Raw genomic sequence first — 27,066 nt, 5'->3', positions numbered from 1 at the left:
GGCCCAAATAAGGTTCGGGTCACATTTTTTGTACTATGTTCTGCCTATGCACAGAAAGCACCCGCTGCATACGCTGAAGGCACCAGTAGTGTCCTATAGACCTGATGGGTGCCAAGCTGGCATACCTTTTTTCCCCACTGTATTGGAAGCATAGTCAGCTGTACTTACCTATGCAGAGACATTTTTGGGGGGAACCAATAGGCTCGTGTCAGAGGTATGCATTGGGAAATACTGCCTTGGTATATTTTTGCACAAGTGTGGAATTTGGGTGCCCCCTTCAGTAAAGACATGTGACACACCCTAAGCAACTGCACAGATCGCATACCCATACCCTATGTTTTCCCCAAAAACTGTGACTGTGATTCCAGCCCTAGCAGTAGCATATCTGTGTAATCCGCAATATATCTTCCATGTGCATTCCATTTGGAGCGGATTTAATGCAGATTTTCCGCAGATCTCACCCTGCCATCGAAAAAGGGTGAAATTCCCACCAATACGCACCAAAAAATAAATAAATAAATGTCGGTCTCTACATAACTTTGGCGCATCACCAGTCTAAATCTACACCAGCTCCCTTGCTGGCGTAGAATTAGAACATTTTCTATGCCTAAGGCCTCATGCACATGACCGTTGTTCTGGTCCGCATCCGAGCCGGAGTATTTGCGGCTTGGATGCGGACCCATTCAATTTAATGGGGCCGCAAAAGATGCGGACAGCACTCCGTGTGCTCCGTTCCGTAGTCCGCAAAAAAAATATAACCTGTCCTATTCTTGTCCGTCTTGCGGACAAAATTAGGCAGTTATATTAATCGCTGTCTGCGCCGTTCCGCAAATTGCGTGTTTTGTGGATCCGCAATTTGCGGACCGCAAAACACACAACGGTCGTGTGCATGAGGCCTAAAATAGGCGTAGAAAAAGACTTAGTGGCCCGCCCCCTTCACCCTTGTTTCTAGACCTGGCGTGAGCAAGGAAAAGTCGCAGATTGTGGAGCAAACATCCTTTGCGCTGCAATCTGCAACAGATATACGCCAGAATATATATATAGCATTTGTCTAATAATATGAACTTTGCTGGTACTGTATAACCCTGCAGAAAAACACACGTAATCCGCATCCGAGCGCGGGTGAACGCACAGAAGATCCACATGAATTTCCATGAGTTTCTGCACCATATCCACAAACAGCGTTTTTTGGTGCGGATTTGATGTGGTTTTGACGCAGATCTCACCCTTCATTGGAAAAGGCTGAAATCTGCAGCTAAAACGGCAAACATAACGGACATGTTATGAAACGCAGGTCAATTTCCACACGGAAAAAAATATTCAAAATGAGTCTTGTGGAATCTCATACACTTTGCTGGTACTGTAATGCGCTGCGGTTAAAAAAACGCACGTATTCCACAACGTGTGCAGGCGGCCTTAGTGTTGCAGAGATTCTTTTTTTTTTTATTCTGTCTTTTTTTTTTTCTGTCTTTTTTTTGTGAGCCCTTTCTGATCCGCTAGGTAACAGAGGCTCCATTTTACACAAAGGAATTGTTTAGACAGACACAAATGACAAACCATTCCTCATCCTCGAAGCCTGTGCTGACGTATGATACGCTCATAATGCCGCCTGTATGGGCAAAGGTCTGGGTGTGCATAGGTGCCCTTGTTTATGAGGAGTGCACAGTGTGGTGGGTGTGTACGTGTGTCACACAGCTCCTGTCAGGCAGCCGGCACAGACACAGACTGAGGAGGATGAGAACCATCCGCTGCTCGTACGCCCCTCTGGTGAGTGACCAGGCGTGAGGAAACACTACAGGTCTCAGCATTTACTAGAACACCTGCCTGACTGGATCCTGTGCGGGCGTCACTGTGTCTTTCGCTGCCTATTATGTCGATGACTTGCCGTTACCATGATAACAAGGGAACAGGAATGACTGTGAGGTACTGAGAGCCGTCTGTGAGATCTGTGCCCTGTGTAGCCTCTATAGGTAAATGTGGCTAAGGCTACTTTCACACTTGCGTTGTTGTTTTTCGGTATTGAGATTCTGCAGAGGGTCTCAATACCGTAAAAAAAAAAAACTGTTCCATTTTGTCCTCATGCATTCTGAATAGAAAGAGATCCGTTCAGGATGTCTTCTGTTCCGTCAACATTCTGTTTTGTGAACGGAAACAAAACTGCTGCAACCTGCGGTATCGTGTCCAGTCATAAAAACCGGCACTGAAAACAAAGTAAGTCAATGGTGACGGATCCCGTTTTTTTAGGAGCCTAAAAAACCCGGATTTGTCACCCATTGACTTTCAATGGTTGTAGTGACAGATCCGTTTTTTTTTTCCGTTTTGATTTGACACAACCGCATCCTAACAAAACGGATGAATCCTGATGTGCAAAATCAAAACGGATCAGTTTAATTGCGGTATTGAGATCCTCTGCTGGATCTCAATACCGGAATTAATACCGTAAGTGTGAAAGTAGCCTAATATAGCAGAGCACATGGGAAATGTATTTAAAGGGCACCACTTTACGGAAGAGCAAGTTACATCTGGCCATGCTTCTAGTCCATATGGACATGTATGTATATGGATAGGCACATATGTACCACTGCATGTAATCATCCCTCTGCAGCCATGATACTGTAGATTGGGCCTAGAAGGGAGTATAGTCATGCAGTGAAACCTCCTCAGAAGACCACCTCTTATCCAGACCAGATTCCCGGTGACAGATTTTTAGTTCCACCACATATCATGCCAACTTTGAGAAGCCCACCTCCCTAGAAGACCGCTTGCAAGTTTAGGGTGGTTGTCTAAAAGAGGTTTTAGGCTAAATGCACACGATCAGGATTGTGTGTGGATTTTCTGCACAGATTTGCGTGCGGAAAATCCACACTGTAGGTCATGTACATTGTATTATATGAGAATTAGAAATTCTCAATGCACATGATGCAGATTTTTTTCGCACAGATTTTTACCTGCGGAGCGGATTTTAAAATCCACATCATGTCAATTTATTTTATTTTTTCTGACCGGATTTTCTCCATTCACGTGTGCATGTACCCTTACCGTTCTTGGTTATAGTGTCTTCGGTAATGTAAAACTAAAATGAGAGAAACCTTTTACTAATAACACTATTGATTTGCTGTTATGGCTGTGCTCACATCATGTTTGTGATGTCCGTTTAGCATGTATATTGGGAAAGCTCCCCATGTAAACACCAAATCTGTCCATAGGGTTAAATTAGCCAGACGGAGGCCAAGAGAGTGTCCTTTTAGCCTCTAGGCTAGCATATGTATGTCAGTATATCTTAAAAAAAAAACCTCTATGTAAAAGTCTAGTAGACTACCATTTCTACGCAACACATCCAAAAAATTTATACAATAAGATATATGTTTTTACAATGGAACCCTATGGGTGACGGACGCCACTGAATGGCATCTGTCAGAGACATCCATTTAATGTATACGTCATGGCTTATAAACAGACGCATTAGGCTACATGAACACGAACGTTGTTTGTTTCCGTGTCCGTTCCGTTTTTTTTGCGGATAGGATGCAGACCCATTCATTTCAATGGGTCTGCAAATAATGCGGACAGCACACCGTGTGCTGTCCGCATCAGTATGTCCGTTCCGTAGCCCCGCAAAATGAATAGAACATGTCCTATTTTTTTCCGTTTTGCAGACAAGGATAGGCATTGTTACAATGGATCCGCAAAAAAAACGGATGACATACGGACATCATCAGTTTTTTTTGCGGACCGCAAAACACATACGGTCGTGTGCATGTAGCCTTAGACGTGATGTGAACAGAGCTTAACTCTAGTAAATATTGTTTTCTAATAAAGATTTTTGGAGTCAAGGAACAGAATATATTTGTATTTCCACCTGCAGTGGTATATGCTACCACTGACCTGTAGAAGAAAACTCTTATAAAGCCATGGTGCTGCTGTGGAGGGTAGCACCTTGCCCCCATAGGTATAGCTTGGAGTTCCCCAAATCACCATCTGTAACAGAGCGTCCAATTATCACATGTCATTTTATAGAACTAGTGTCTTCTTATGGGCTGGAAGGATCCTATAGGCACCATCATACAACAATGCCTGTACAAATATGCCAGCCACAGTGACCCTATAATGCAACCCACAAATGCTCTAGGTGGTGGGGTGCTGGTGGGATGTTTGATAGGTGGTGGGATGCTGGTGGGATGTTTGATAGGTGATGGTGTGCTGGTGGGATGGTTGATAAGTGGTGGGGTGCTGGCGGGATGACCTTTATTTCTCCAGTTAGAACTGCTGGGGCTCTCTCTCTGTATTCACATCTACGAGAGTTAAGGCTGTATTACACTGGCCGATGGTCAGCCAGATCAGTGGTAACAAGTTTTCGGAGTAACGCTCATTAGCGATGATCTGGCAGTGGAATACTGCCGCCAATTACTCGATGAATGAGCAAAAGCTGTTTGATAGGTGGGGAGGTACTGATGGGATGTTTGATAGGGGGGGGGTACTGGTGGGATGTTTGATAGGTGGTGGGATGTTTGATAGGTGGTGGGGTGCTGATGGGATGTTTGATAGGTGGTGAGGTACTGGTGCGATGTTTGATAGGTGGTGAGGTAGTGGTGGGATGTTTGATAGGTGGTGGAGTGCTGGTGGGATATATGATAGGTGGTGAGGTGCTGGTGGGATGTTTAATAGGTGGTGAGGTGCTAGTGGGATGTTTGATAGGTGGTGGGGTGCTGGTGGGATGTTTGATAGGTGGTGGGGTGCTGGTGGGCTGTTTGATAGGTGGTGGGATGCTGGTGGGATGTTTGATAGGTGGTGAGGTGCTGGTGGGATGTTTGATAGGTGGTGGGGTGCTGATGGGATGTTTGATAGGTGGTGAGGTACTGGTGCGATGTTTGATAGGTGGTGAGGTAGTGGTGGGATGTTTGATAGGTGGTGGAGTGCTGGTGGGATATATGATAGGTGGTGAGGTGCTGGTGGGATGTTTAATAGGTGGTGAGGTGCTAGTGGGATGTTTGATAGGTGGTGGGGTGCTGGTGGGATGTTTGATAGGTGGTGGGGTGCTGGTGGGCTGTTTGATAGGTGGTGGGATGCTGGTGGGATGTTTGATAGGTGGTGAGGTGCTGGTGGGATGTCTGATAGGTGGTGGGGTGCTGGTGGGATGTTTGATATGTGGTGGGGTGCTGGTGGGATGTTTGATAGGTGGTGAGGTGCTGGTGGGATATTTGATAGGTGGTGGGGTGCTGGTGGGATGTTTGATAGGCGGTGGGGTGCTGGTGGGATGTTTGATAGGTGGTGAGGTGCTGGTGGGATATTTGATAGGTGGTGGGGTGCTGGTTGGATGTTTGATAGGTGGTGGGGTGCTGGTGGGATGTTTGATAGGTAGGAGTCTCATCTCTGTGACCAACATCTATTAGGTCAATAAAGGGATTGAGTGACCTTTATTTCTCCAGTTAGAACTGCTGGGGCTCTCTCTCTGTATTCACATCTACGAGAGTTAAGGCTGTATTACACTGGCCGATGGTCAGCCAGATCAGTGGTAACAAGTTTTCGGAGTAACGCTCATTAGTGATGATCTGGCAGTGGAATACTGCCGCCAATTACTCGATGAATGAGCAAAAGCTGGTTTAAAAATCATCGATTGCAGGCGGCAGATTGTGCTGTCTAATCACAATTTACTGCTGGAAACAACAAGTCAGTATAGGGAAGAGCGATGGTATAACGATCACTCCTCCCCATACTGTGGAGGAGATCACTGCATGTAATAGCAGCTGTCTCCTCCACTGACGAGCAGGCAATTTCCGAGAAGAAATGCTTCTCTCCCGACAATCGCCTGCTACATCGCTTTGTGTAATACAACCCTTAGATAAACAACTGAGTAAGCTTGGACCCCACCTACAGACGCATCCTGTGGATATGATCTTCTAAACGTATAAGATTGGAAAACCCCTATTTAAGTTGGAATCTCCAGACTCAGTGGATCTGAATTATCTTTAGGAGCTAGACATACACTTTGAACTGAGAAAATAACACCAAAAGTTGGAAAACTATGGCAAACTAGAATTTAAGGCACATGATATCCTGTTGCAAGAAAACCATGTCACGAGATTCTCTATTACATCTGGAGTATATACAGAGATGCAAACATTTGCTTTGCTGATTGTTATCCACCATTGTCTGAAGCAGCTAATGCACCATTTACTCCATAGTTCTAATTATCAGCCTGTACCTTTAGCTACCTGTGACCCACGGCAGGTGAAACACTAGTTTTACATATCAGCAGGGGCATAACTTACAAAGGTAGGGCCCCAAATTTTTTAACAGGGTCCCGACCCCTCCCCCTTCCATAAAGCAACTTCCCCACAACCCCTCCTCTTTTGGCTAGTCAAGACCTACCACGCTCTCCGTACCCACCTACCAATGGCGTAACTAGAAATGTAGTACAGACGAGAGAAAAAGAAAATAGAGTGTGTCAATCAAACAGATTGCCCCTTCTGGTAATTCACCTACAAGGGGATCGTGAGTGAAGGGCACAGGAGGGCGCCAGAGATCGGACTAGGATTTGAGAAAAAAATCTAGGGTCAGAAGAAATTATTTAGGAAAGAGGAATGAAGCAGGCTGCCAGTGTTGGTTAGATACTATCACAATTAGTGGTAAGATTAGAAGCAAGAAAATATAACCATAACCACCGAAAAGGTGTCTTGAGCTTTATCCTATTGGATTCCTCCCTGGTGAAGTAAGTTCCGCTACTTATACTGTTATTTATACTGCCATCTAAGCAATTCCACGGATGTTTTATGATAAGGCCCTCTCTATAAGGTGTCGGTACGCATCCTTTTTTTGCCTACTTATCTCTCTATCTATATATGTATGTTTTCTTTCTAATATATCTATTACTAGTGAGTTTTACGTAAAATACAGTAGTTCTTTTTAGCTGCTATATATAGGGGTGCGTGGCGCCGGACACCTTTTCGGTGGTTATGGTTATTTTTTCTTGTAACTAGAAATGACCGGGCACCACAGCAAATCTTTTGAACGCGCCTCCCCCCGGCAACTTCTCCACAACCCCCTCCTTTTGTACAGCTCCTGTGGCTAGTCAAGATCGCTATCTAAGATGAGGCCCGGCAGCCGCTCCATCCGTTACCTACACGTATATACTATATGTCATGTGTATACTGTCACTATATATAGTTATTATATAATACTGTTAAAGGGGCCCTGACAAAATCTTTTAGTCCTCCTCCTGGCTGGGCCCCTCCTGAGTTCGGGCCCCAAAACAGCTGCTTCCCCTATAGCAGTGGTGGCGAACCTATGGCACAGGTGCCAGAGGCGGCACTCAGAGCCCTGTATGTGGGCACCCACACCCAGGAAAAAGTCTATGGTTACCGATATGCCTCAGACTTTTCCTGCCATTTATCAGCGCAGGGCGCACTATGAACAGCACAGGCAGCGCATTGAATGCAGGCAGGCTATTATAGCTTAATGATAAAGTACATGGAAGATATACTATATTGGGATTCAGGTTAAATTGCTGTGTTGGCACTTTGCGATAAATAAGTGGGTTTTGGTCTGCAGTTTGGGCACTCGGTCTATAAAAGGTTCGCCATCACTGCCCTATAGCTACACCCCTGCCACCCACTCAGTTGTGTAGAAAATATAGCTGGACAGGAGGAGGAGTCAAAAGTTTACTTTAGAGTATGCTACTCGGGCCCCCTTAGTGCCTCACACAGTAGTTATACCCCCTTAGTGCTCCACACAATAGTTATTCCCTCTTAGTGCCACCTTGACAATAGAATGCCCCCTTAGTGGCACCACACCATAGTTATGCCCCCTTAGTACTACCTTCACAGTAGTTGTGTTTCCTTAGTGCCCCTTCATAGTAGTTATGCCCCCTTAGTTACTAACACAGTAATTATGCCCCCTTAGTGCCCCACACAGTAGTTATTCCCTCTTAATCCCACCTTGACAGTAGAATGCCCCCACACCATAGTTATGCCCTCTTAGTTCCCACACACCGTAGTTATGCCCTCTTAGTACCCCCTTCACAGTAGTTATGCTCTCTTAGGTAGTGATGCCCCCACAGTGTCCCCACACAGTTCTTAACGGAAAACCTGTGCTTTCCCTTAGTGCTGGATGCAGTGTTTTTTACCAAAAATAATAACTACTGATGTCCAGAGGACTAATATACACTTATTAATCCAGCACCTATTCCAAGTTACCTAATACTTAACTTTTATTTGTGTATTAGTAAAACGAATTGCTACCTTAACTATATCTTAAAATTGCAGTGCGTTACAGTCCTCACTTGTCTATTAGAGTACTATAGTGTTATGCAGCATCCCCTTCCTGTGGGATACAGGTCACTCCTAATCACCACTGATGCTGCTGGCTGCGCGCTGCCAGCATGCTCAACATTCAGTGTGCGATTCCCCTTATGCTGTTTGGGGCTGTAAACTGCACTGTATTAAAACTAGAGCCTCACGCTGGGGGGCAGCGTGAGGCTCTAGTTTTAATACAGTGCAGTTTACAGCCCCAAACAGCATAAGGGGAATCGCACACTGAATGTTGAGCATGCTGGCAGCGCGCAGCCAGCAGCATCAGTGGTGATTAGGAGTGACCTGTATCCCACAGGAAGGGGATGCTGCATAACACTATAGTACTCTAATAGACAAGTGAGGACTGTAACGCACTGCAATTTTAAGATATAGTTAAGGTAGCAATTCGTTTTACTAATACACAAATAAAAGTTAAGTATTAGGTAACTTGGAATAGGTGCTGGATTAATAAGTGTATATTAGTCCTCTGGACATCAGTAGTTATTACCCACACAGTTCTTATGCCCACTTTGTGCCCCTGAGTCATGAGTTGAATACATTCTCAGGCCGCAGATACATTTTAAATTGGGACATACCTCAGCTGTCTCGGGACCGCTGGACAGCCGCCGAAACCCGGGTCTATCTTGAAAGTGTGAGCTTTAGCTCAAAAATTTAAACTAAATATTGTGAAAACCAGATATATGAATGCAGACTAAGAAATTTTATTAATGTGACCCTCCAGGCTCCCTCATACTAAGGCCTCTTGAACACGGCCATGTGGCTTTTTCTGTATTTTGCGGTCCATTTTAAACGGATCAGTTTTTAAGTTTTTTGTTTCAGTAGTGTTTCCGTTCCGTTTTGCCGTTCGCAAACAGAAACGGAAGCATAACATTTTCAATAGATGGTTCCGCAAAAACGTATACGGAAGACATACGAATGCATTAAAAAATTTTTGCAGAACCATTGACTTGAATGGCGCCACGTAAGGTGATTTGCGGGCAATAATAGGACATGTTCTATCTTTGAACGAAATGGAAATACGGAAACGCAATGCATACGGAGTACCTTCTGTTGTTTTTGCGGACCCATTGAAGTGAATGGTTCCGCATATGGACCGCAAAACAGAACACAAAAAAATGGAACGGAAACGGAAAAAAAAGCGTTTGTGTGCAAGAGGCCCGCAGTATGTGTGTTCCAATTAACTAATCATTAATTAATAATTAACATCCTCATCAGTAATCTGTACTTTATCATCATTCTGCGCTCGCTGTAATAGATGTCAGCTCTTCTGCCCGGACTCCCTGGTGAGTCTGTGATAGACTCATGTTTATACACAGCAGCCAATCTGAGGAGGCAGGGGGAGGGAGAGAGAGCAGCCTGAACCAATCATGGCACAGGAGGTGTGTCTTAGACTACCTCAGACTCCCTGTAGGCCATGTAGCTAAGTTGTAGTCACAGATCACAGCTCTGCCCTAATGGAGATGAGCTATAAAGCAGCCATGCAACAAGAACGGAGGAACATAAATATCAGGTAATCCTCTCCAGTAGGTACTGACTTGGATATCATTTTTGAGGTGCTGAGTAGACAGTCACTTTAAGCCCTTGTCAATAAATGGTTCACTGTTTCATCATTACAATTACTGATCTGCCAGACACTGGGTGGTCTGCAGCTGCCAGAAGGAATCTGATCCATATATACTTGTATACATCTGTTATTTAGGTCAATAGAAAGTTATAACTGGAGGTGCACTTTAAATTGATTGGACGTCACCCAGGTGTCATCTAAGAAGATAAGCTGCATCAGTTTAATGGGCCATTAAATGTTTGTTGGACCCAATGAACCAAAAGATTTACTGGTAAACACACAATGTTTTTAACACATAATGACATTGTTGTCATTGGCGTCATGGCAGACCGACACGGCTTGTAACTGGAGCTCAGCCTAATATTACATGTAGCAGTTTTGTAGGGAGTCAGTAAGTGCCCTATTTACACTACAAGATGGGACATATTTAGCCAACAACTCACCATTACAGAATGTGTTTACACCAACAATATGACCGGCTAGGCAGGAACATGGCCAGACTACATCTGTTGCCAATAATTCCAGATTCCAGACCCAGTTAAAGGGGTTGTCTCACTTCAGCAAGTCGCATTCATTATGTAGAGGAAGTTAATACAAGGCACTTACTAATTAATTTTTTCACCACATTATACGCTGCTCGTTTCCATGGTTACGACCACCCTGCAATCCATTAGTGGTGGTCGTGCTTGCACACTATAGGAGAAAGTGCCGACCTCTCTAGTGGCCGAGACCGCGGGAGATCACATAGGCTGGTGCTTTTTCCTATAGTGTGCAAGCACGACCACCACTGATAGATTGCAGGGTGGTCGTAACTATGGATACAAGCAGTGTATAATATGATGGAAAGATGAATTCAGCCAGGGAAGGAAGCAATATGGATAATAACAATACATAAATAAATGGTTAGTATTAACTTTCTCTACATGATAATTGCTATTTGCTGAAGTGAGACAGCCCCTTTAAGCAGATTATTAATCTTTCACTTCTGCCTGCATAAAACAGAATTTATAAAGTCCTCGGATGGAAAACGTAACGTATTTCACTTTAAAGCAGTTGTTTGGTTTGGCCAAGTCCCCCAGAAAAATGATTACGGGGGAACCTGCTACTGGGATCAATTTGTTGCTTTCTGAATAGTAATGTTCTGAAGTTTTACAAACATATTCACATGATTTTGCAAAAATATTCATGCCCTTGATTTCCCTTTTTCTCATTCTTTATAGTGTACACAGAAATGTTCTCTCTTATATTTTCCTACAATTTGGCCATCTCATTTGACAAGACAAACTCACTTTTCAATGCAATATTGGGTGGTTGTGTGTGGAGGAGAGGTAGGGGGCACCCACTACACTGTGAGCTGATGCACTACGTCCCATCTTGAAGCTGCGCGCTGCTAGGTCATAGTGCAGTGCAGGCACCTTGGGGAGAAGAACAGGGAACGGTGAGTAAAAACAGTGCTAGGACTAGGAGAACTATACACACCACACTATGGGCCCTGAAAATACATCCATTTGTCCTCCTCCTCGGCTCCTTTCTAACTTCGGGCCCTGTAGCAGCCACTTTCCCTGCTTCCATGGTATCTAATCAACGTTATCATTATGATTGCTCTAAAACTAACACAATTTGACAATTAGCTTAAAGGAGATGCCCTGGACCTTCCTTTATTAGCCATAGAACTGCTGCAAAGAATGGCTCTCACACTTGAGGACTTACATGGCTAGCACTGTTGCCTTGCATGGAATCCGACCATGGACAACATCTCCATGGAGTTTGTATGTTCTCCCCGTGTTTGCGTGGGTTTCCTCCCACACTCCAAAGACATACTTCTGGGGAACTTAGATTGAGCATAATAAATAAATCTCAATGTGGGTGATGTAATTCCTTAATCTTCCTGCGGTGGCCGCTGAAGAATAAATATACAGCCGCCAGCAGCCTGTCCTGGTGATAACAGTCGTTTGGCGACGATTTTGGCCGACTGACCCCTTGAGGTTGTAAAGTTGATTACGGGCCTACGATTGCTGATACAATGCCAGTTCAGCCAAAAGTTGTCTCACCAAGCTTCCCTATGAACGTCAAACATGTTTATCTTTAGAGACAAGGAAAAAAGGGATGCGAGACCCATTTAGGGCCACTTATTCTCTGTAGAAACAAAGGATCAGGAATGTTAAAATGCCTATCTGATCCTTCTTCACTGCGTGGGAATTATACACTTTTTCATATCTATAATTATTTCTAACGCCTTCAGCCCAATCGGTTGTTGATTCCATATTACTCAGAACAAGAAGCAGTGGCACAGGATTACACCGACACCTAAGGGCAGCTAGATAATAATCTTGGTCTCCACCCTTTAATGTTGAATTGCCAACCACCTCTGCACCTTGAAGACGAGCAATGACCTATTTTATTACAAGAGAAAGTCTCAGTCAGTCTGTAGCGAATGCTCTGACAGTGCAATGCTGCTGTCTGAGCATGGAACCACGGACGGAGGAAAGGTAGCCGGGAAACTGGACTGCTTGGCCTAAAGACGGGTGTTTGGCCACCCAACCCAATATTTAAGGTCTAATGCAGGGATGCCCAACCTGCGGCCCTCCAGTTGTTGTAAAACTACAACTCCCAGCATGCCTGGACAGCCTACAGAAGGGCATGGTGGGAGTTGTAGTTTTTACAACAGCTGGAGGGCCGCAGCTTAGGCATCACTGGTCTAATGTGTATGGCCACTTTAATGGTACTCTTATTTTCAAGAACAGTCAAACATCTTGAAGTCCACATGGAAGAAGATTCTTAAAGGAGTCTTCTAGGAGTACATTATTGATGATCTTTTCTCAGGATAGGTCATCAATATCAGAATGGTGGGGGTCTGGGCCCTGGCACCCCTGCTGATCACCTGTTTGAAAGGCCGCAGCACTGCACAGCTCCATACATTCTATAGGGGCTCTGCTTCATAATGCAGCCCAAGCCCATTCACTTGAATGGGACTGAGCCTCACCTAAACCATGTGGCCAATGAATGTGACATTAGAGGCTTAGGAAGAGGCTGCAGAGCTTAACCGAGCACCCAGCCTCTTCCAACAGCTGATCTGTGGGGGTACCGGGAGTCGAACCCTCGCTGAGGATAGGTCATCAATATTTTACTCTGGGAAAACCTGTTTAAAATTCCTTTATTGTGACTCTAGAGATCTTGTTGAATGTAATAATAGATAAGTTGACCTTTAGTAAGATTTCTCTTTAAGGGAATGTGTCATCAGAAAATGACCCATTGTTTAATGTTATTTTTATTATTTTCCATGTCAATATCTATATTTAAACAAAAACCATAAAATCCTGCAGTTTTCACACTCGCCACTAAGCTTAATATTAGGGGCCACTTCTTGGTCTGTACAGATCACCTCTGTGTATAGATAAGACAGGATCCACCATTCACAGTAGGTGAAAGCTTATCTATTCTTCCCTAGTACAATGACCTCTGCACAGGTTACAGAGCATTCCTAGAAAGCTCTCCCATAGAAGTCAATAGGGTCAGCTCCTGACCATTGTGTCTAATTGTAAAGCAATTTTCTTAATGCTTTCTAAATGCTGTTAAGAACAGCTCGGGCAAGATGGCCGCCCCCCATAATCATGTTCAAGAAATAGAATTAAAAACTCTGCAATGAGAAAATAAAGGCAGACTAGAAAAAAAGGAGACGTCTTTATCTGGTTTTAACTGGCAGATAATATTTTTGATGACACATTTCCTTGAAATCTTCATTCAGGCGGCCATAAAGCTTTGCTGTGGGCCCCCATGAGATCGGTGTCTCTCGGACTGGGATTTTTTGTTATAATATGGGTGCTATAATAAGCAATTAACACTTGTGTGCAACTGCCCTGTTTGCTGTGAACCAGGACAATGTATTTTATGTGCAGAAACTATGAAATCATCTATAACTTTTCTGTCTAACAGAAAAATAACCTGCAGGAGGCAATATCCAGCGATGACTCCGATTATGAGATTATTGACGACTCTGAAGTGAACAAACAGAAAAAAGTATGTGGAAAACCCAAAGAAGAAGTGGAGGAACCAGTTTTAATTGGAACTAGCCAAATTCTAGGGAGTGATTATGTCAAGCAGGTAAATGATCGTTGTTTTAATGCTAGAGACTATTTACTTCAATACCAAAGGGGGAGATTTATTAAAATTATCTGAAGGGGAAGGAGAAGAGGTATCTATAGCAAATAATTGTGGCTTCTGTTTTCTGAAGGGTGACCGAAAAATTAGCTGGAATCCAATTTATAGGAATAAGCATCTAGTGCACTTTTCACTTTAGAGAAAAGTACGTTGTTTTGCTAAGTGCCCCTCAATGGGGCATACTCAGATCTCTTAAGCCTCATTCACACATCCGTGTCCATGCTTAAATCCGTGAAAAGGTGGTCAGTGATGCCTCCGTGAAGATGTCCGTGATAGATCCATGTGTGGTCTGTGTGTCCGTTTTTTGCTGTCTGTGAGTCATCCGGCTTTTACGGACCCATGGGTGTGATGGATCCGTGAACACAGACAAATAGAGCATGCATCCGTGCTAAAAACACGGACCCAGGGACCGTGCTAAAACACTGAGTGGGAGTTCACTGCCAGGCTCCATAGCACTCACGTGGTCTTCTTTCATAGTGAGCACACCATTGGGGGCAAATTTAGTAATACTGGTGTATATGGAGCAGCTATTGAGGTTTTTAAAAGACTAGCTGAACTGCATTGGTAAATATACACCAAAATCTATCAGAATATCATAATTAGGTTAGAGCTACACTGCGATTTAACATCAAGAAGCTACATCGCAACAGAATGAAGGTGACAATAATCATGCTAAACTTCAAAGACTAAGGCTGGTTTCACACGGGCGTTGCGGAAAAATGTGCGGGTGCGTTGCGGGAACACCCGCGATTTTTCCGCACGAGTGCAAAACATTGTAATGCGTTTTGCACTCGCGTGAGAAAAATCGTGCGTGTTTGGTACCCAAACCCGAACTTCTTCACAGAAGTTCGGGCTTGGGATCGGTGTTCTGTGGATTGTATTATTTTCCCTTATAACATGGTTATAAGGGAAAATAATAGCATTCTGAATACAGAATGCATAGCAAGACAGCGCTGGAGGGGTTAAAAAAAACTCACCTTAGTCCACTTGTTCGCGATGCCCGGCATCTCCTTCTGTCTTCATCTGATCTCTGTGCAGCAACAGGACCTTTGGTGATGTCATTCCGGTCATCACATGATCCATCACCATGGTAAAAGATCATGTGACGTACCATGTGATGACCGGAGTGACGTCATCACAGGTCCTTCATCAAAGGAGACACAAGGAGATGCCGGGCTACGCGAGCAAGTGGATTAAGGTGAGTTAAATGATTTTTTATTTTTTTTTAACCCCTCCAGTGCTATTTTACTTTGCATTCTGTATTCAGAATGCTATTATTTTTCCTTATAACCATGTTATAAGGGAAAATAATAATGATCGGGTCTCCATCCCGATCGTCTCCTAGCAACCGTGCGTGAAAATCGCACTGCATCCGCACTTGCTTGCGATTTTCACACAACCCCATTTACTTCTATGGGGCCTGCGTTGCGTGAAAAACACAGAATATAGAACATGCTGCGATTTTCACGCAACGCAGAAGTGATGCGTGAAAATCACCGCTCATCTGAACAGCCCCATAGAAATGAATGGGTCCGGATTCAGTGCGGGTGCAATGCGTTCACCTCCCGCATTGCACCCGCGCGGAAAACTCGCCCGTGTGAAAGAGGCCTAAAGGTGTGTTTTTTTTTTAAAGCCCTGCCAAAGCCAGTCCTGACCATCAAGAAACCATGATTAACATAAATTTGGTGTTCTTACACAAAAAAACAAGTGTGTGTGTTGGGTGGGAGGAAGCGGTTGAATATATTTAAATAACTTAAAGGGGCTGTCTCACTTTAGCAAATGGCATTTATCATGTAGAGAAAGTTAATACAAGACACTTACTATTGTATTGTGATTGTCCATATTGCCTCCTTTGCTGGCTGGATGCATTTTCCCATCACATTATACACTGCTCGTTTCCATGGTTACAGACCACCCTGCAATCCATCAGTGGTGGTCGTGCTTACACACTATAGGAAAAAGCGTCAGCCTCTGGTGGCCGGGACCGTGGGAGCGCACATAGGCTAGTGCTTTTTCATATAGTGTGCAAGCACGGGCACCACTAATAGATTGCAGGGTGGTCGTAACTATGGATACAAGCAGTGTATAATATGATGGGAAAATGCATCCAGCCAGCAAAGGAGGCAATATTTGATTTGATTCAACTTTATTGTCATTACACATGTATAATACAGAGTAACGAAATACAGTTTGCATCTAATCAGAAGTGCAAAGAGCAGCAAGTGCAATAAAAACAAGTTATATACAGATAAGGATAGTGTAGAAAGTAGGAATATTATGATTATGTACAAATAAGTTAAGTATACAGGGGTTTATATTGCTGTCTAGAGAGCAAATATACAGATGTGCTGATGTATACATATGTATATACAGATGTGCTGATGTATACATATGTATATACAGATGTGCTGATGTATACAGATATACAGATGTGCTGATGTATGCATATATACAGATGAACTGTTTCTATATTGCTATACAGACGGCAAATATACAGATGTACTATGAACAAGTTATACAGATGAGCTACATATATACAAATTTACAGATGTATAGTAAACAGATCTGCAGAATGCTATGAATATAGCTCCAGAAGTGGAAGAGTAGCGCTATGGACAGACTATAATAGTGAACAGTGTAAGTGTACGTACTATAAGTGTAAGTACATACTATGACAGAGTCCCAACTATAGCAGTAACCAATGTGAACATACTGTGATTGTTGAGAATGAATGACCATGATCATGGAGGGGAGGAGGAGTGTAGAGGGTTAAGTGAGTGTGGATGAAAAGGTTCAGCGGGGGACAATCACAGTACATTAGTAAGTGGCTTGTATTAAGGCTCCATCTTCAATTTGTCTGATTGAAATCTCGCGCAGGCGCAGTACCGCCTACTGCCTGCGTGATCCAACCGCTCCTGAGGGCAACAGCGATAAGAAGACGTCACCGGGCTCGGCACATGCCCAGTGACACTTTTGAGGCCGTTGCCCTCAGGAGCAGTTGGATCGCACAGGCGCAGATTCCAGGTGTGTGTGTCTTGAATGAATTAGCTGACGTAGCAGAAGGGGCGGCGCCGTTAAACTAGGCTGTGGGACGATACTGCATAACAAGGAGGCGTGCTTGGGCTATAAATTAAGGTACTGCAGGGGGGTGTTACTAGGCTCAGAGGGTGAAGAATAACGCCCCTCTGGGCACCTTCAGGGTTCATTTGCATAATACAAAAATAGCTTTTTTAGCAAAATGAAAGCATGAATATAAGAAAGAAAACCACTGCAGGAGATTAGGTATATTATTAAACATGGCAATGGTGAGAGCTTAATATGGTCAACCCAGGTGACAGATTCCCTTTAAGACCAACGTATGAAACTCCGGTCTTAATAAACGTCCCCCATAACTATTAAGCCAGCAGGCTTTGAAAATCACTGTGTACGTCTGCTAGCGCCACACCTGTCCACAGGCTGCATGTGGTATTGCAGCTCAGGCCCATTCGCTGTAGTGTAGTGATGCTGCAATACCAAATACAAACCATGAGCAGGTAGGTGTAGTGCTGATTTTTGTTTGGAAGAAAGCAGATGTGCTTTTCTAATCCTGGACAACCCCTTAAAGGCCCAGAATACCCCTTATTACTGAGGGATTGCCCTGATGGTTGGCATGTCTAGGTAAAAATGCTGGCTGCTGTTTATACCTTGTGTGACAAACACACTGCACTGGAAACCACATGGTCAAGCCATATACCGAAGAATACTATGTGATTTCAATGTTTCAGATCGCTCAACAATTGCCACCGAAAGTCACTGGTTATAACTGGAGGCTGCAGTACAGCACAGACAAACATGGCTTCAGCCTGAGGACTATGTATCGCACCATGAATACCATCAGCTCACCGGTGTTACTGGTTGTGAAGGATGATGAGGGGAAGGTAAGAAGGTTCCCACAGAATACTGCAGGGAAAAATGTTTCACAACCATGTATGAGATCATAAAGTGATTTATCATCAGCCAGTCCACGCCCCAGGAGAGCCGCACAAGAGGCCGATTATTTGTTATAACAGGCATTTCATTTCTATCAGACATAACTGGTTCTTATTGATCTACCCCCTCCCTCACATTGAGTGGGGTTACTATAGGAGGTGCCAGGGGCGGACTGGAAACTTAAAGTGGCCCTGGAAAAAATACTAAAAGTGGCCCTGTTTTGTAGTCAGGACCAAATTGATGGAAGGCAGGGCCAGCAATACTATATTGTGGCACATTATACCACCTCAACAGAGCCAAGTACCACACACAGTTCATTCCAAAATACTCTCAGCAGCACAAAATACATCCCCAAAAACTGCCACTGGCCGGCCGTGAGGAGGGCTCAGGTGGCCCCCCTGGGCATTGGCCCACCGGGAAAATTCCCTGTATGGTCTACGGCCAATCTGCCCCTAGGAGGTGCAGAGGTTGTAGCATGTCTCCCAACTGTCCCAGATCCTTAATTTTCGTAGCTATTCCGTGGTCCGAATGGGCTGTAGATTTCAACTGGATCAAGTTGAATGCAGTAGTGAGGCGGGGAGCCGTCAGCATCCTGCTCCACCGTTCACCGGCCTGAGCTCTGCCCGGCAGGCATGATGCAATGATGTCATCGTTCCTGCTGAGCTGAGCAGGAGAGGGCACCAGCCGGGATGATGTGCTCCATTTACTGGGGGAAAGGGGCTAGGTGAATTGATGCTTTTTGTAAAAATGTAATAAAACTTTAGGGACATCACTATTGTGAGGGGGGTAGTACGTAAGCAACACTGTTATGAGGGGGCCCCAAAGGGGAAATACTATAGTGAGGGGTAACTAAGGGGGCAATCTTATAGAAAGGGGGCACAAAGTGTAAGCATGATTGGGCGTGTATTGAGAGAAATTGGATGGAGTTAGAGGCGTGGCTTAATGTAAAAAAAGGGGCGCCGCACACACCTCAAATTTTTCCCCTCTTTGTTTAAAAGTTGTAGCTGTAGCTAAAGGACCTGAAAAGCCCTTTTGGCACATGAGAGTACAACAGACTGGTGTTCTGTGGCCATGGAAATACAGAACTTACATGTAATTAAGGGTGCTCACTATGAATACCCAGATACTCTTTGTCTAATACATTGGTATCCAACCTTTCCTAGCTTGGAGGCCGCATTTAACTATGATTGATGGTTGAGATTGTTTTAACGAAAAATGTGGATAAAAAGGGAATAATAAAGTGATTGCAAAGATTTGTAGAAATACAGCCATTATGATTACCATCCACAAAACATGGACATAAATGGAGACATCCCGGTGCATCCTTTTTTTTTTTTCCGGTGGGTCTATGTGCTGTCTGAATCAGGCCTTGGACACAATGGTATTATTATACTGTTGAAATTGGCACAGCTACAGTGGTTAGGATTTGAGTGCCATATTATTAAGGTAAATGTTGTATTGTAACCTTTGCCTATGGGTATAGCTGAGGACTACTATGACAAGCCACAAGACTGGGGGTCACGAGCCAGTTATGGCTCCTGCGCTGGTTGCGGACCACTGGTCTGACATATTTATTCTCTTGCAGGTGTTTGGAGGCTTCTGTTCCAATGAACTCAAGCTTAGCCCCACTTTCTACGGCACAGGAGAGACTTTCTTATTTAGCTTTTCACCACAGTTAAAGGTATGGAAACCTTCTACAGCTCATGTTTCTATCGTCTATCTCATATCTAGATATTGTGATCCATCTGATGTAATTAGAGGACATTAAAAAGCGATCCAATAAAAATAGTCTATTTAAAGAAAATTTGTTTAGATTTAACTTGTGTACTGTAATATGGTAGAGTAGCCCCCCCCCCCACTATGTTGATATATATATCATGTATATGTTACTGTTCCAGGGTTGTACCATATTAGTGGGAGGGGTGATTGAATTTGTGAAGTGGCAACAGAGCTATAAAAGGGATGAGAAGTTAAAATATCAGGGTGTTTAATTGAGGGGAAACCATGTGACCAGGTCTGCCCCAGTTTAGAAAATGGGTCAAAGTGCACAGGTACAGAGAGACTGTGGAAGCGGAGGTGGAGTGGGGTGTGAGGCACTTACCTGGGAGGATTCTAGCAGGCATCTGTAAAGAAAAGAAAGTCCAGCTGTCCTGAGCAGTACGCAGTCATGAAATACAAGAGGAAGAGCCTGCAAAGTCATCCAAGAGGAAGAGCACTTATTGCACTGTATTTGAACTGCTCTGTGGACAGAGACTTTGGGACTTTCTACCTACACACTGAAAAGCTAATACGTTTCCACAGTTACTATAAAAGAATGCGCAGAGCTAAGTTTTGGCGGGGAAAAACAGACGCAATGACCTTTTGACTAGTTAAGCTATGTCTAGACTGTTGTTTACGTCTGAAACCTGCTGAGTCATTCCCATTGACTTGTATTGAGGCTCAATGCAAGTCTATGGCAGACTGAAAATGTAACATTGTTGCTGTTAGGCTGTACTTCTCCACTCCACCCCTCCCACTAGAAGGTTCTAGTTACAGTAGTCAGAGCCCCTAGTTGTCTGCAGATAGAGACCAGTGTTCATGTAGGAGAGACTGCATGAGTGACCAGAAGAAGATGCTGAGATGGGAATAATCTGCTACAGACCCTGGGTCATCAGCCCTTTGACAAGGGAACCAGCCGGACAAATGAGCCATGGATCCGGACATAGCCTTCTGATAGAGACAGACATCTAGCTTAGGCCTTTCCTATGCACAGAACCTTCTTCTGCTACAAGGGAAACTGGAGAAGCCAGTTCAGTGCCTTGTTTTGCTCTTGAGCTCCTCCACTAAAGAAGCACCCTGGTTAACTGCAAACCCTGACTCTCTGGGCTTATTTCCTATTGGGGTGCACCACACCTTACCATCCCATCCAGAGAGTGACAACACGTGGTGACACTTCTGCGGTGTCCAGGGGGCCCAGCATAGCGTTAGGGCCGCTATAAAACCAACCACTGCATGTGCCCAGAGAATGTGGACACTAAGTTATTGAGTCAGACGGAGGTTAAAGTAAAAGCACCTCAGCCACATTACAGACCCTCTGATGGGCCATGCCCCTGAGGTCTGAAAAGTCAATCTGGATAATCTGATGCCTTGAAGTCCTTTAGTACTTTTCCTTTTACCAGACCTGGGAATTTTTTTTTAATAAATCTATTTTTTTCAGGTTTTTCGATGGACAGGGAACAATAACTTTTTTGTTAGAGGGGACATCCAGTCACTGACATTTGGTGGAAGCAAATGGTACGTAATATAGAAAGTACTTTTTTTCTTTTTATTTCTCTATTATAAATTACAGCATTTTTTTATTTTTTTTAACTAAACTGTCTATTCTATTCTATTGTTTTTCTTGTTCTCGTCCACAGCGGTAACTTTGGTCTTTGGCTGGATGGAGATTTGTATAATGGAAGAAGTCAATGGTGTGAAACTTTCAATAACAGCATACTGTCCAGCAATGAGCAATTCCACATTCACAGCCTCGAAGCTTGGGCATTCACTTGAGTTTTGAGTGATCCATCTTCTCAAGAGACTGTTAACATCTTCTGCAATTGAGTAGAGACGTTCTCCTTGACAGTGAAGGTCTATGATGATTCCCTTATCAGACAATGAACTTGAAATAACATCTTTGATCTGCCAGTGGCTGCGCTGATCGAACAGAAACGCTGGCAGCATTTGACTGTGAACTTTTACAAAAGACTGATGAACAAGGGATGTCTGTTTAATGTATGTATAGAGAAAAGTGCTTGACCACTCTGTTATGTATCAAAAATACATCAATCCAACCAGAATAAATTAACGTCAGGAACGCTGACCCCCATTATAAACTAAGGTCAGGAATGCTGACCCCCATGGTCCCCCATAATAAATTAAGGTCAGGAACACTGACCCCCATTGTCCCTTATTTCCTACTGTATTCACAACCACATTACTAATAAAGAATACAAGTTTTTAACCAAAATACAGAACAATCCTATTAATATCAGTAATGCTCCAACTGAAAACCAGCTGTCCTGAATATCGTCCCATTCAAGTAAGGCTACATGCACACGAGCGTTGTTTGTGTCCGTTCCATTATTATTTTTTTGCGGATAGGATGCGGACCCATTCATTTCAATAGCTCCGCAAAAATTGCGGACAGCACATCGTGTGCTGTTCGCATCAGTATGTCCGTTCCATAACCCCGCAAAAAAAATAGAACATGTCCTATTTTTGTCCGTTTTAGGCATTGTTACAATGGATCCGCAAAAAAAACGGATGGCATGCGTTTTTTTTTTGCGGATCCGCAATTTGCGGACCGCAAAACACATACGGTCGTGTGCATGTAGTCTAAATGAAACAAGGCTGCAATACTCAGAACAGCCACTAGAAGAAATATGGAGTTCTGAGTGCGAACATCATATCGGAGTAAAGACTGAAGAGATCTGTTTGCAGTAATTCAGAAGGAACTCTCCTTGTTTTCTCTCAGGGAGATACCAATCTGTCCTGGTCATGTGACAAGCGGTTATCTGAGCAGTGTCTTGTAATGAGCCGTGTCCATCACATGACCGGGTCAGAATTTAACATTCTTACTGAATGACAGCACGGACCTTAAAGGGAGTGTCACCACAAATTCTTTTTTTAACCATGCACAGCACCTTGTAGGTCTAGCTCAGCTGAATGTAATGATACTGTTCACTTAGGGTTCATGCACATGGCCGTGTTTTTCGGTCCTCAAAACACGGATCCCGGCTGAGTGCATGGCACCATTTTTTTTTTACTTCTGTAAAAATGTCCTATCGTTGGCTGCAAAACGGACAGGAAAAGGATATGTTCTATTTTTTTGCAGGGAGGCGGAACGGACGTGCGGATGCGGACAGCACACGGTGTGCTGTCTGTATCTTTTGCAGCTCCACTGAGATGAATGGGTCCGCATCCGACCTGCAAAAACACAGATCAAATGCGGCCAAAACTATGGCCATGTGCATGAGTCCTTAGCAATCCGTTGGTTTATTCTGGAGGAAAAGTACCTTTAATCCATATGCAAATTAGCAGTTCAGTGCACTGAGGGCGGGCCCAAACCATTCTGTGCACCCTTGCTTGTCTTGTTTCCACTCCTTGATTGACAGTGCCAGATGAGATGACTAAGCAGGAACCTAGCCCTGTTTGTTACTGTTAAAGCCTGCCAATAATTCATCTGTTTCTGATGGGCTCATTCATTTTGGTTGAGAGTGACAGCTCATGCTCGCAAAATACTGAATGCACACAGACGTAATCCGCATTTTTTTGCGTATCCATTTTTTGCAGACCGCAAAATACATACGGTCAGTCGTGTGCATGAGCCCTAACTGTCGTTTTTTTTTTTTTTTTAAATTATTGGTTCAGCATACGGTCCACATAAAAAACGGAAAGGACAGGGTAAGAAAATGCGTTTGTGTGCATGAGCCCTATGTCTGTATTCTATGATGTGCAGAATAGCCATGTGGATCCGTACAAAAATAAAAAGATGTGTGCATGGTCCCAGGGGTCTACTGGACATACACCCTTCAGGGAAACTTCCCGGTGGGCTGATGCCCTCCTCATGGCCACCAGCCAGGTACATAATGATCTGATGCTCCCAGCTTTACGCTGGGTTCAGACCTGAGCGTACCGAAGGAGCGCTCTGTATGCGCGATTGTATTGCGCATTTACAGACGCGGCCCCGGCAACAAGCACGCCCATAGTCGCGCGTTCCCGGAAGTCTATGTACGGGAACGCGTGACCATATGCCCCAAAGAAGCTCCTGTACTTCTTGGGGCGTCGGGCGTTTTACAGTGCGATCGTACGCGCTGTAAAACGCCCAGGTGAGAACCATGCCGATAGGGAGGCATTGGTTTCTCCTTGTTGAGCGTTTTACAGCGCGTAGGAACGCGCTGTAAAACGCTCAGGTCTGAACCGGCTGTTAGGGTACATTCACATGAACATAAGCCGTCCTTGTCCGTGCAAATTGTGGTCTGCAATGCACGGGCACCGGCCGTGAGAATCCCGTATTGTGGTACAGACCCATTCACCTGAATGAGTCTGCGATCTGCAATATACAGCAAAAGATAGGTCCTATCTTTGCGGTGAGGAGGCACTGACCAAAAAGCCCACGGAAGTGCTTCCGATCCATGCCTACGTTTCGCTGTATCTTGAGGATTGCGAACCCATTCAAGTCAATGAGTGGCTGTTTGCAGTCGGCAACAGACTGCCTACGATCGTGTGAATGCACCCTTAATTAATATAGGAGCATCAGACACTTATGCACCTGGATGGCAGCCGACCTGCTGTTCACAAGACCGTGATAGTTTCATACAGTGGTGCGTGCGGCAGTATCTTGTTGTTCGGCAGTATGGTATTGCTGTCCCTACTACTTCCGTTGTACCTGCATACATGTGATGCTCCTGCCTTCTGTCAATTTGGCCCTGCCTACAACATAGGGCCACTTTTAGGTTTTTTCCAGGGCCACTCTAAGTTCCCAGTCAGCCCCTGCATGACTCCATACAAATGAATGAGTCCGGGAGAGGATCTCAAAACCGGAATTAAACGGATCCGTTTTGATTTTGCACATCAGGATGCATCCGTTCCGTTAGGATGCAGTTGTGTGAAATCAAAACGGAACAAAACGGATCTGTCACTAAATACATTGAAATTTAATGGGTGATGGATCCGTTTTTTTAGGATCCTAAATAAACTGATCCATCAACATTGACTTAGGGTGGGTTCACATCTGCGTTCTGGATTCCATTATGGCTTTCCGTTATAAAATGGTTATATTGGAAAATAACGGAATCCATAAGACGGAAGGACAGATCCGTTACGCTGCCCATAGACTTGTGTTATGACGGAATGCAGAACGGAAGCCTTTAGAGGCATTCCGTTTTGCTTTCCGTCTTAATAGAAGTCTATGGGGAAGCATAACGGATCCGTCTGGGTCCCGTTAAGCAAAACGGAATGCCTCTAAAGGCTTCCGTTTTGACTTCAATCTTATGGATTCCGTTATTTTCCATTATAACCATTTTATAACGGAAAGCCATAACGTAATCCAGAACGCAGATGTGAACCCACCCTTACATTGTTTTTAGTGATGCATCTGGTTTGTTACGTTTCTATGACCGGATACAAAACTGCATCTTGCAGCGGTTTTGTGTAGGGTCACAAAACGGAATGCTGACGGAACAGAAGACATCCTGATGCATCCTGAACGGATCTCTTTCCATTCAGAATGCATGAGGACATTGCCTCTACCGAATCTCAATGCCAGAAAGCCGAAATTAGACTTACCGGTAATTCAGTTTCCACGAAATCACCACGACGGCCACAAGGAGATTGACCCCTGACCTCTGTAGGGGCAGGAACAGAGAGAGGGTTTAAATCCCCCACTCCCAACACCAGCACCAGTGTGTCCAAAATTACAGAGACAAAAACAAGGTGGTGAGAAAAAAATAAATAAATAAGTCAAGAGGATATTACTTCATAACCTCCAAGCTCAGGACCAAATTTAGGGTAGGGAATACAGTACAGACCAAAAGTTTGGACACACCTTCTCATTCAAAGAGTTTTCTTTATTTTCATGACTATGAAGGCATCAAAACTATGAATTAACACATGTGGAATTATATACATAACAAACAAGTGTGAAACAACTGAAAATATGTCATATTCTAGGTTCTTCAAAGTAGCCACCTTTTGCTTTGATTACTGCTTTGCACACTCTTGGCATTCTCTTGATGAGCTTCAAGAAGTAGTCCCCTGAAATGGTCTTCCAACAGTCTTGAAGGAGTTCCCAGAGATGCTTAGCACTTGTTGGCCCTTTTGCCTTCACTCTGCGGTCCAGCTCACCCCAAACAATCTCGATTGGGTTCAGGTCCGGTGACTGTGGAGGCCAGGTCATCTGGCGCAGCACCCCATCACTCTCCTTCATGGTCAAATAGCCCTTACTTTCAAAGTTTTCCCAATTTTTCGGCTGACTGACTGACCTTCATTTCTTAAAGTAATGATGGCCACTCGTTTTTCTTTACTTAGCTGCTTTTTTCTTGCCATAATACAAATTCTAACAGTCTATTCAGTAGGACTATCAGCTGTGTACCCACCTGACTTCTCCTCAACGCAACTGATGGTCCAAACCCCATTTATAAGGGAAGAAATCCCACTTATTAAACCTGACAGGGCACACCTGTGAAGTGAAAACCATTTCAGGGGACTACCTCTTGAAACTCATCAAGAGAATGCCAAGAGTGTGCAAAGCAGTAATCAAAGCAAAAGGTGGCTACTTTGAAGAACCTAGAATATGACATATTTTCAGTTGTTTCACACTTGTTTGTTATGTATATAATTCCACATGTGTTAATTCATAGTTTTGATGCCTTCAGTGTGAATCTACAATTTGCATAGTCATGAAAATAAAGAAAACTCTGTGAATGAGAAGGTGTGTCCAAACTTTTGGTCTGTACTGTATATGTGCCGTCGTGGTGATTTCGTGGAAACTGAATTACCGGTAAGTCTAATTCCGGCTTTCCACCCCGACTGCCACAAGGAGATATAAAAAATTATAAACTGGGGGGGGGCGACCGCCTGAAGGACTTTACGTCCAAAAGACAAGTCTGAACTACTAGATAAATCTAGTCTATAGTGTTTCATAAAGGTGTGAATGCTGGACCATGTGGCAGCTTTACAGATGTCCTCTAGAGAAGCTCTGGCTCTCTCGGCCTGGGAAGAGGACATAGCTCGGGTAGAATGGGCTCTTAGGTTTGAGGGGCAAGGAAGGCCCTGGATTTCATAACAAAGAGAAATAGAATCTCTAATCCATCATGCTAGAGAAGATTTGGAAGCTTTTAGACCCTTATTCTTACCTGAGAATAAGGCTAACAGGTTATTGGTTTTACAGAATTCTTTTGTAACCTCAAGATACCGTAAAACCGAGCGTCTTACATCTAGTGAATGGAAACTGGACACTCTACTGTTAGAGGGATTACTACAAAAGGAAGGTAGAATTATCTGGTTTTGGTGGAAATCGGATACCATTTTAGGAAGAAAACCGGG

The 27,066-nt window shown here is 44.0% G+C and overlaps 1 protein-coding gene across 1 annotated transcript; it reads left to right on the top strand.

The window, feature by feature from the left end:
- The first annotated feature begins 1,680 nt into the window (after nt 1-1,680).
- Nucleotides 1,681-21,811, top strand: TLDC2 (TBC/LysM-associated domain containing 2). Its single transcript, XM_040434934.1, has 6 exons — nt 1,681-1,767; nt 13,807-13,974; nt 17,796-17,948; nt 19,586-19,681; nt 21,197-21,273; nt 21,396-21,811. The coding sequence occupies exons 1-6, from the start codon at nt 1,735-1,737 to the stop codon at nt 21,529-21,531; spliced, it is 663 nt and encodes a 220-aa protein (XP_040290868.1). The 5' UTR covers nt 1,681-1,734; the 3' UTR covers nt 21,532-21,811.
- The last annotated feature ends 5,255 nt before the right edge of the window (nt 21,812-27,066 follow it).

Source organism: Bufo bufo, chromosome 6, assembly GCF_905171765.1.
Source record: "Bufo bufo chromosome 6, aBufBuf1.1, whole genome shotgun sequence".
In the NCBI taxonomy this organism is placed as follows: Eukaryota; Metazoa; Chordata; class Amphibia; order Anura; family Bufonidae; genus Bufo; species Bufo bufo.
This window is presented reverse-complemented; position numbering and strand designations above follow the sequence as displayed.

Bases quoted from the DNA above. Each gene is read 5' to 3' on its own strand.
- TLDC2 (XM_040434934.1), top strand. From the start codon at position 1,735: ATGAGAACCATCCGCTGCTCGTACGCCCCTCTG. The intron at 13,975-17,795 runs GTAAATGATCGT...TCAATGTTTCAG, and splicing joins GGAGTGATTATGTCAAGCAG to ATCGCTCAACAATTGCCACC. The intron at 19,682-21,196 runs GTATGGAAACCT...TATTTTTTTCAG, and splicing joins GCTTTTCACCACAGTTAAAG to GTTTTTCGATGGACAGGGAA.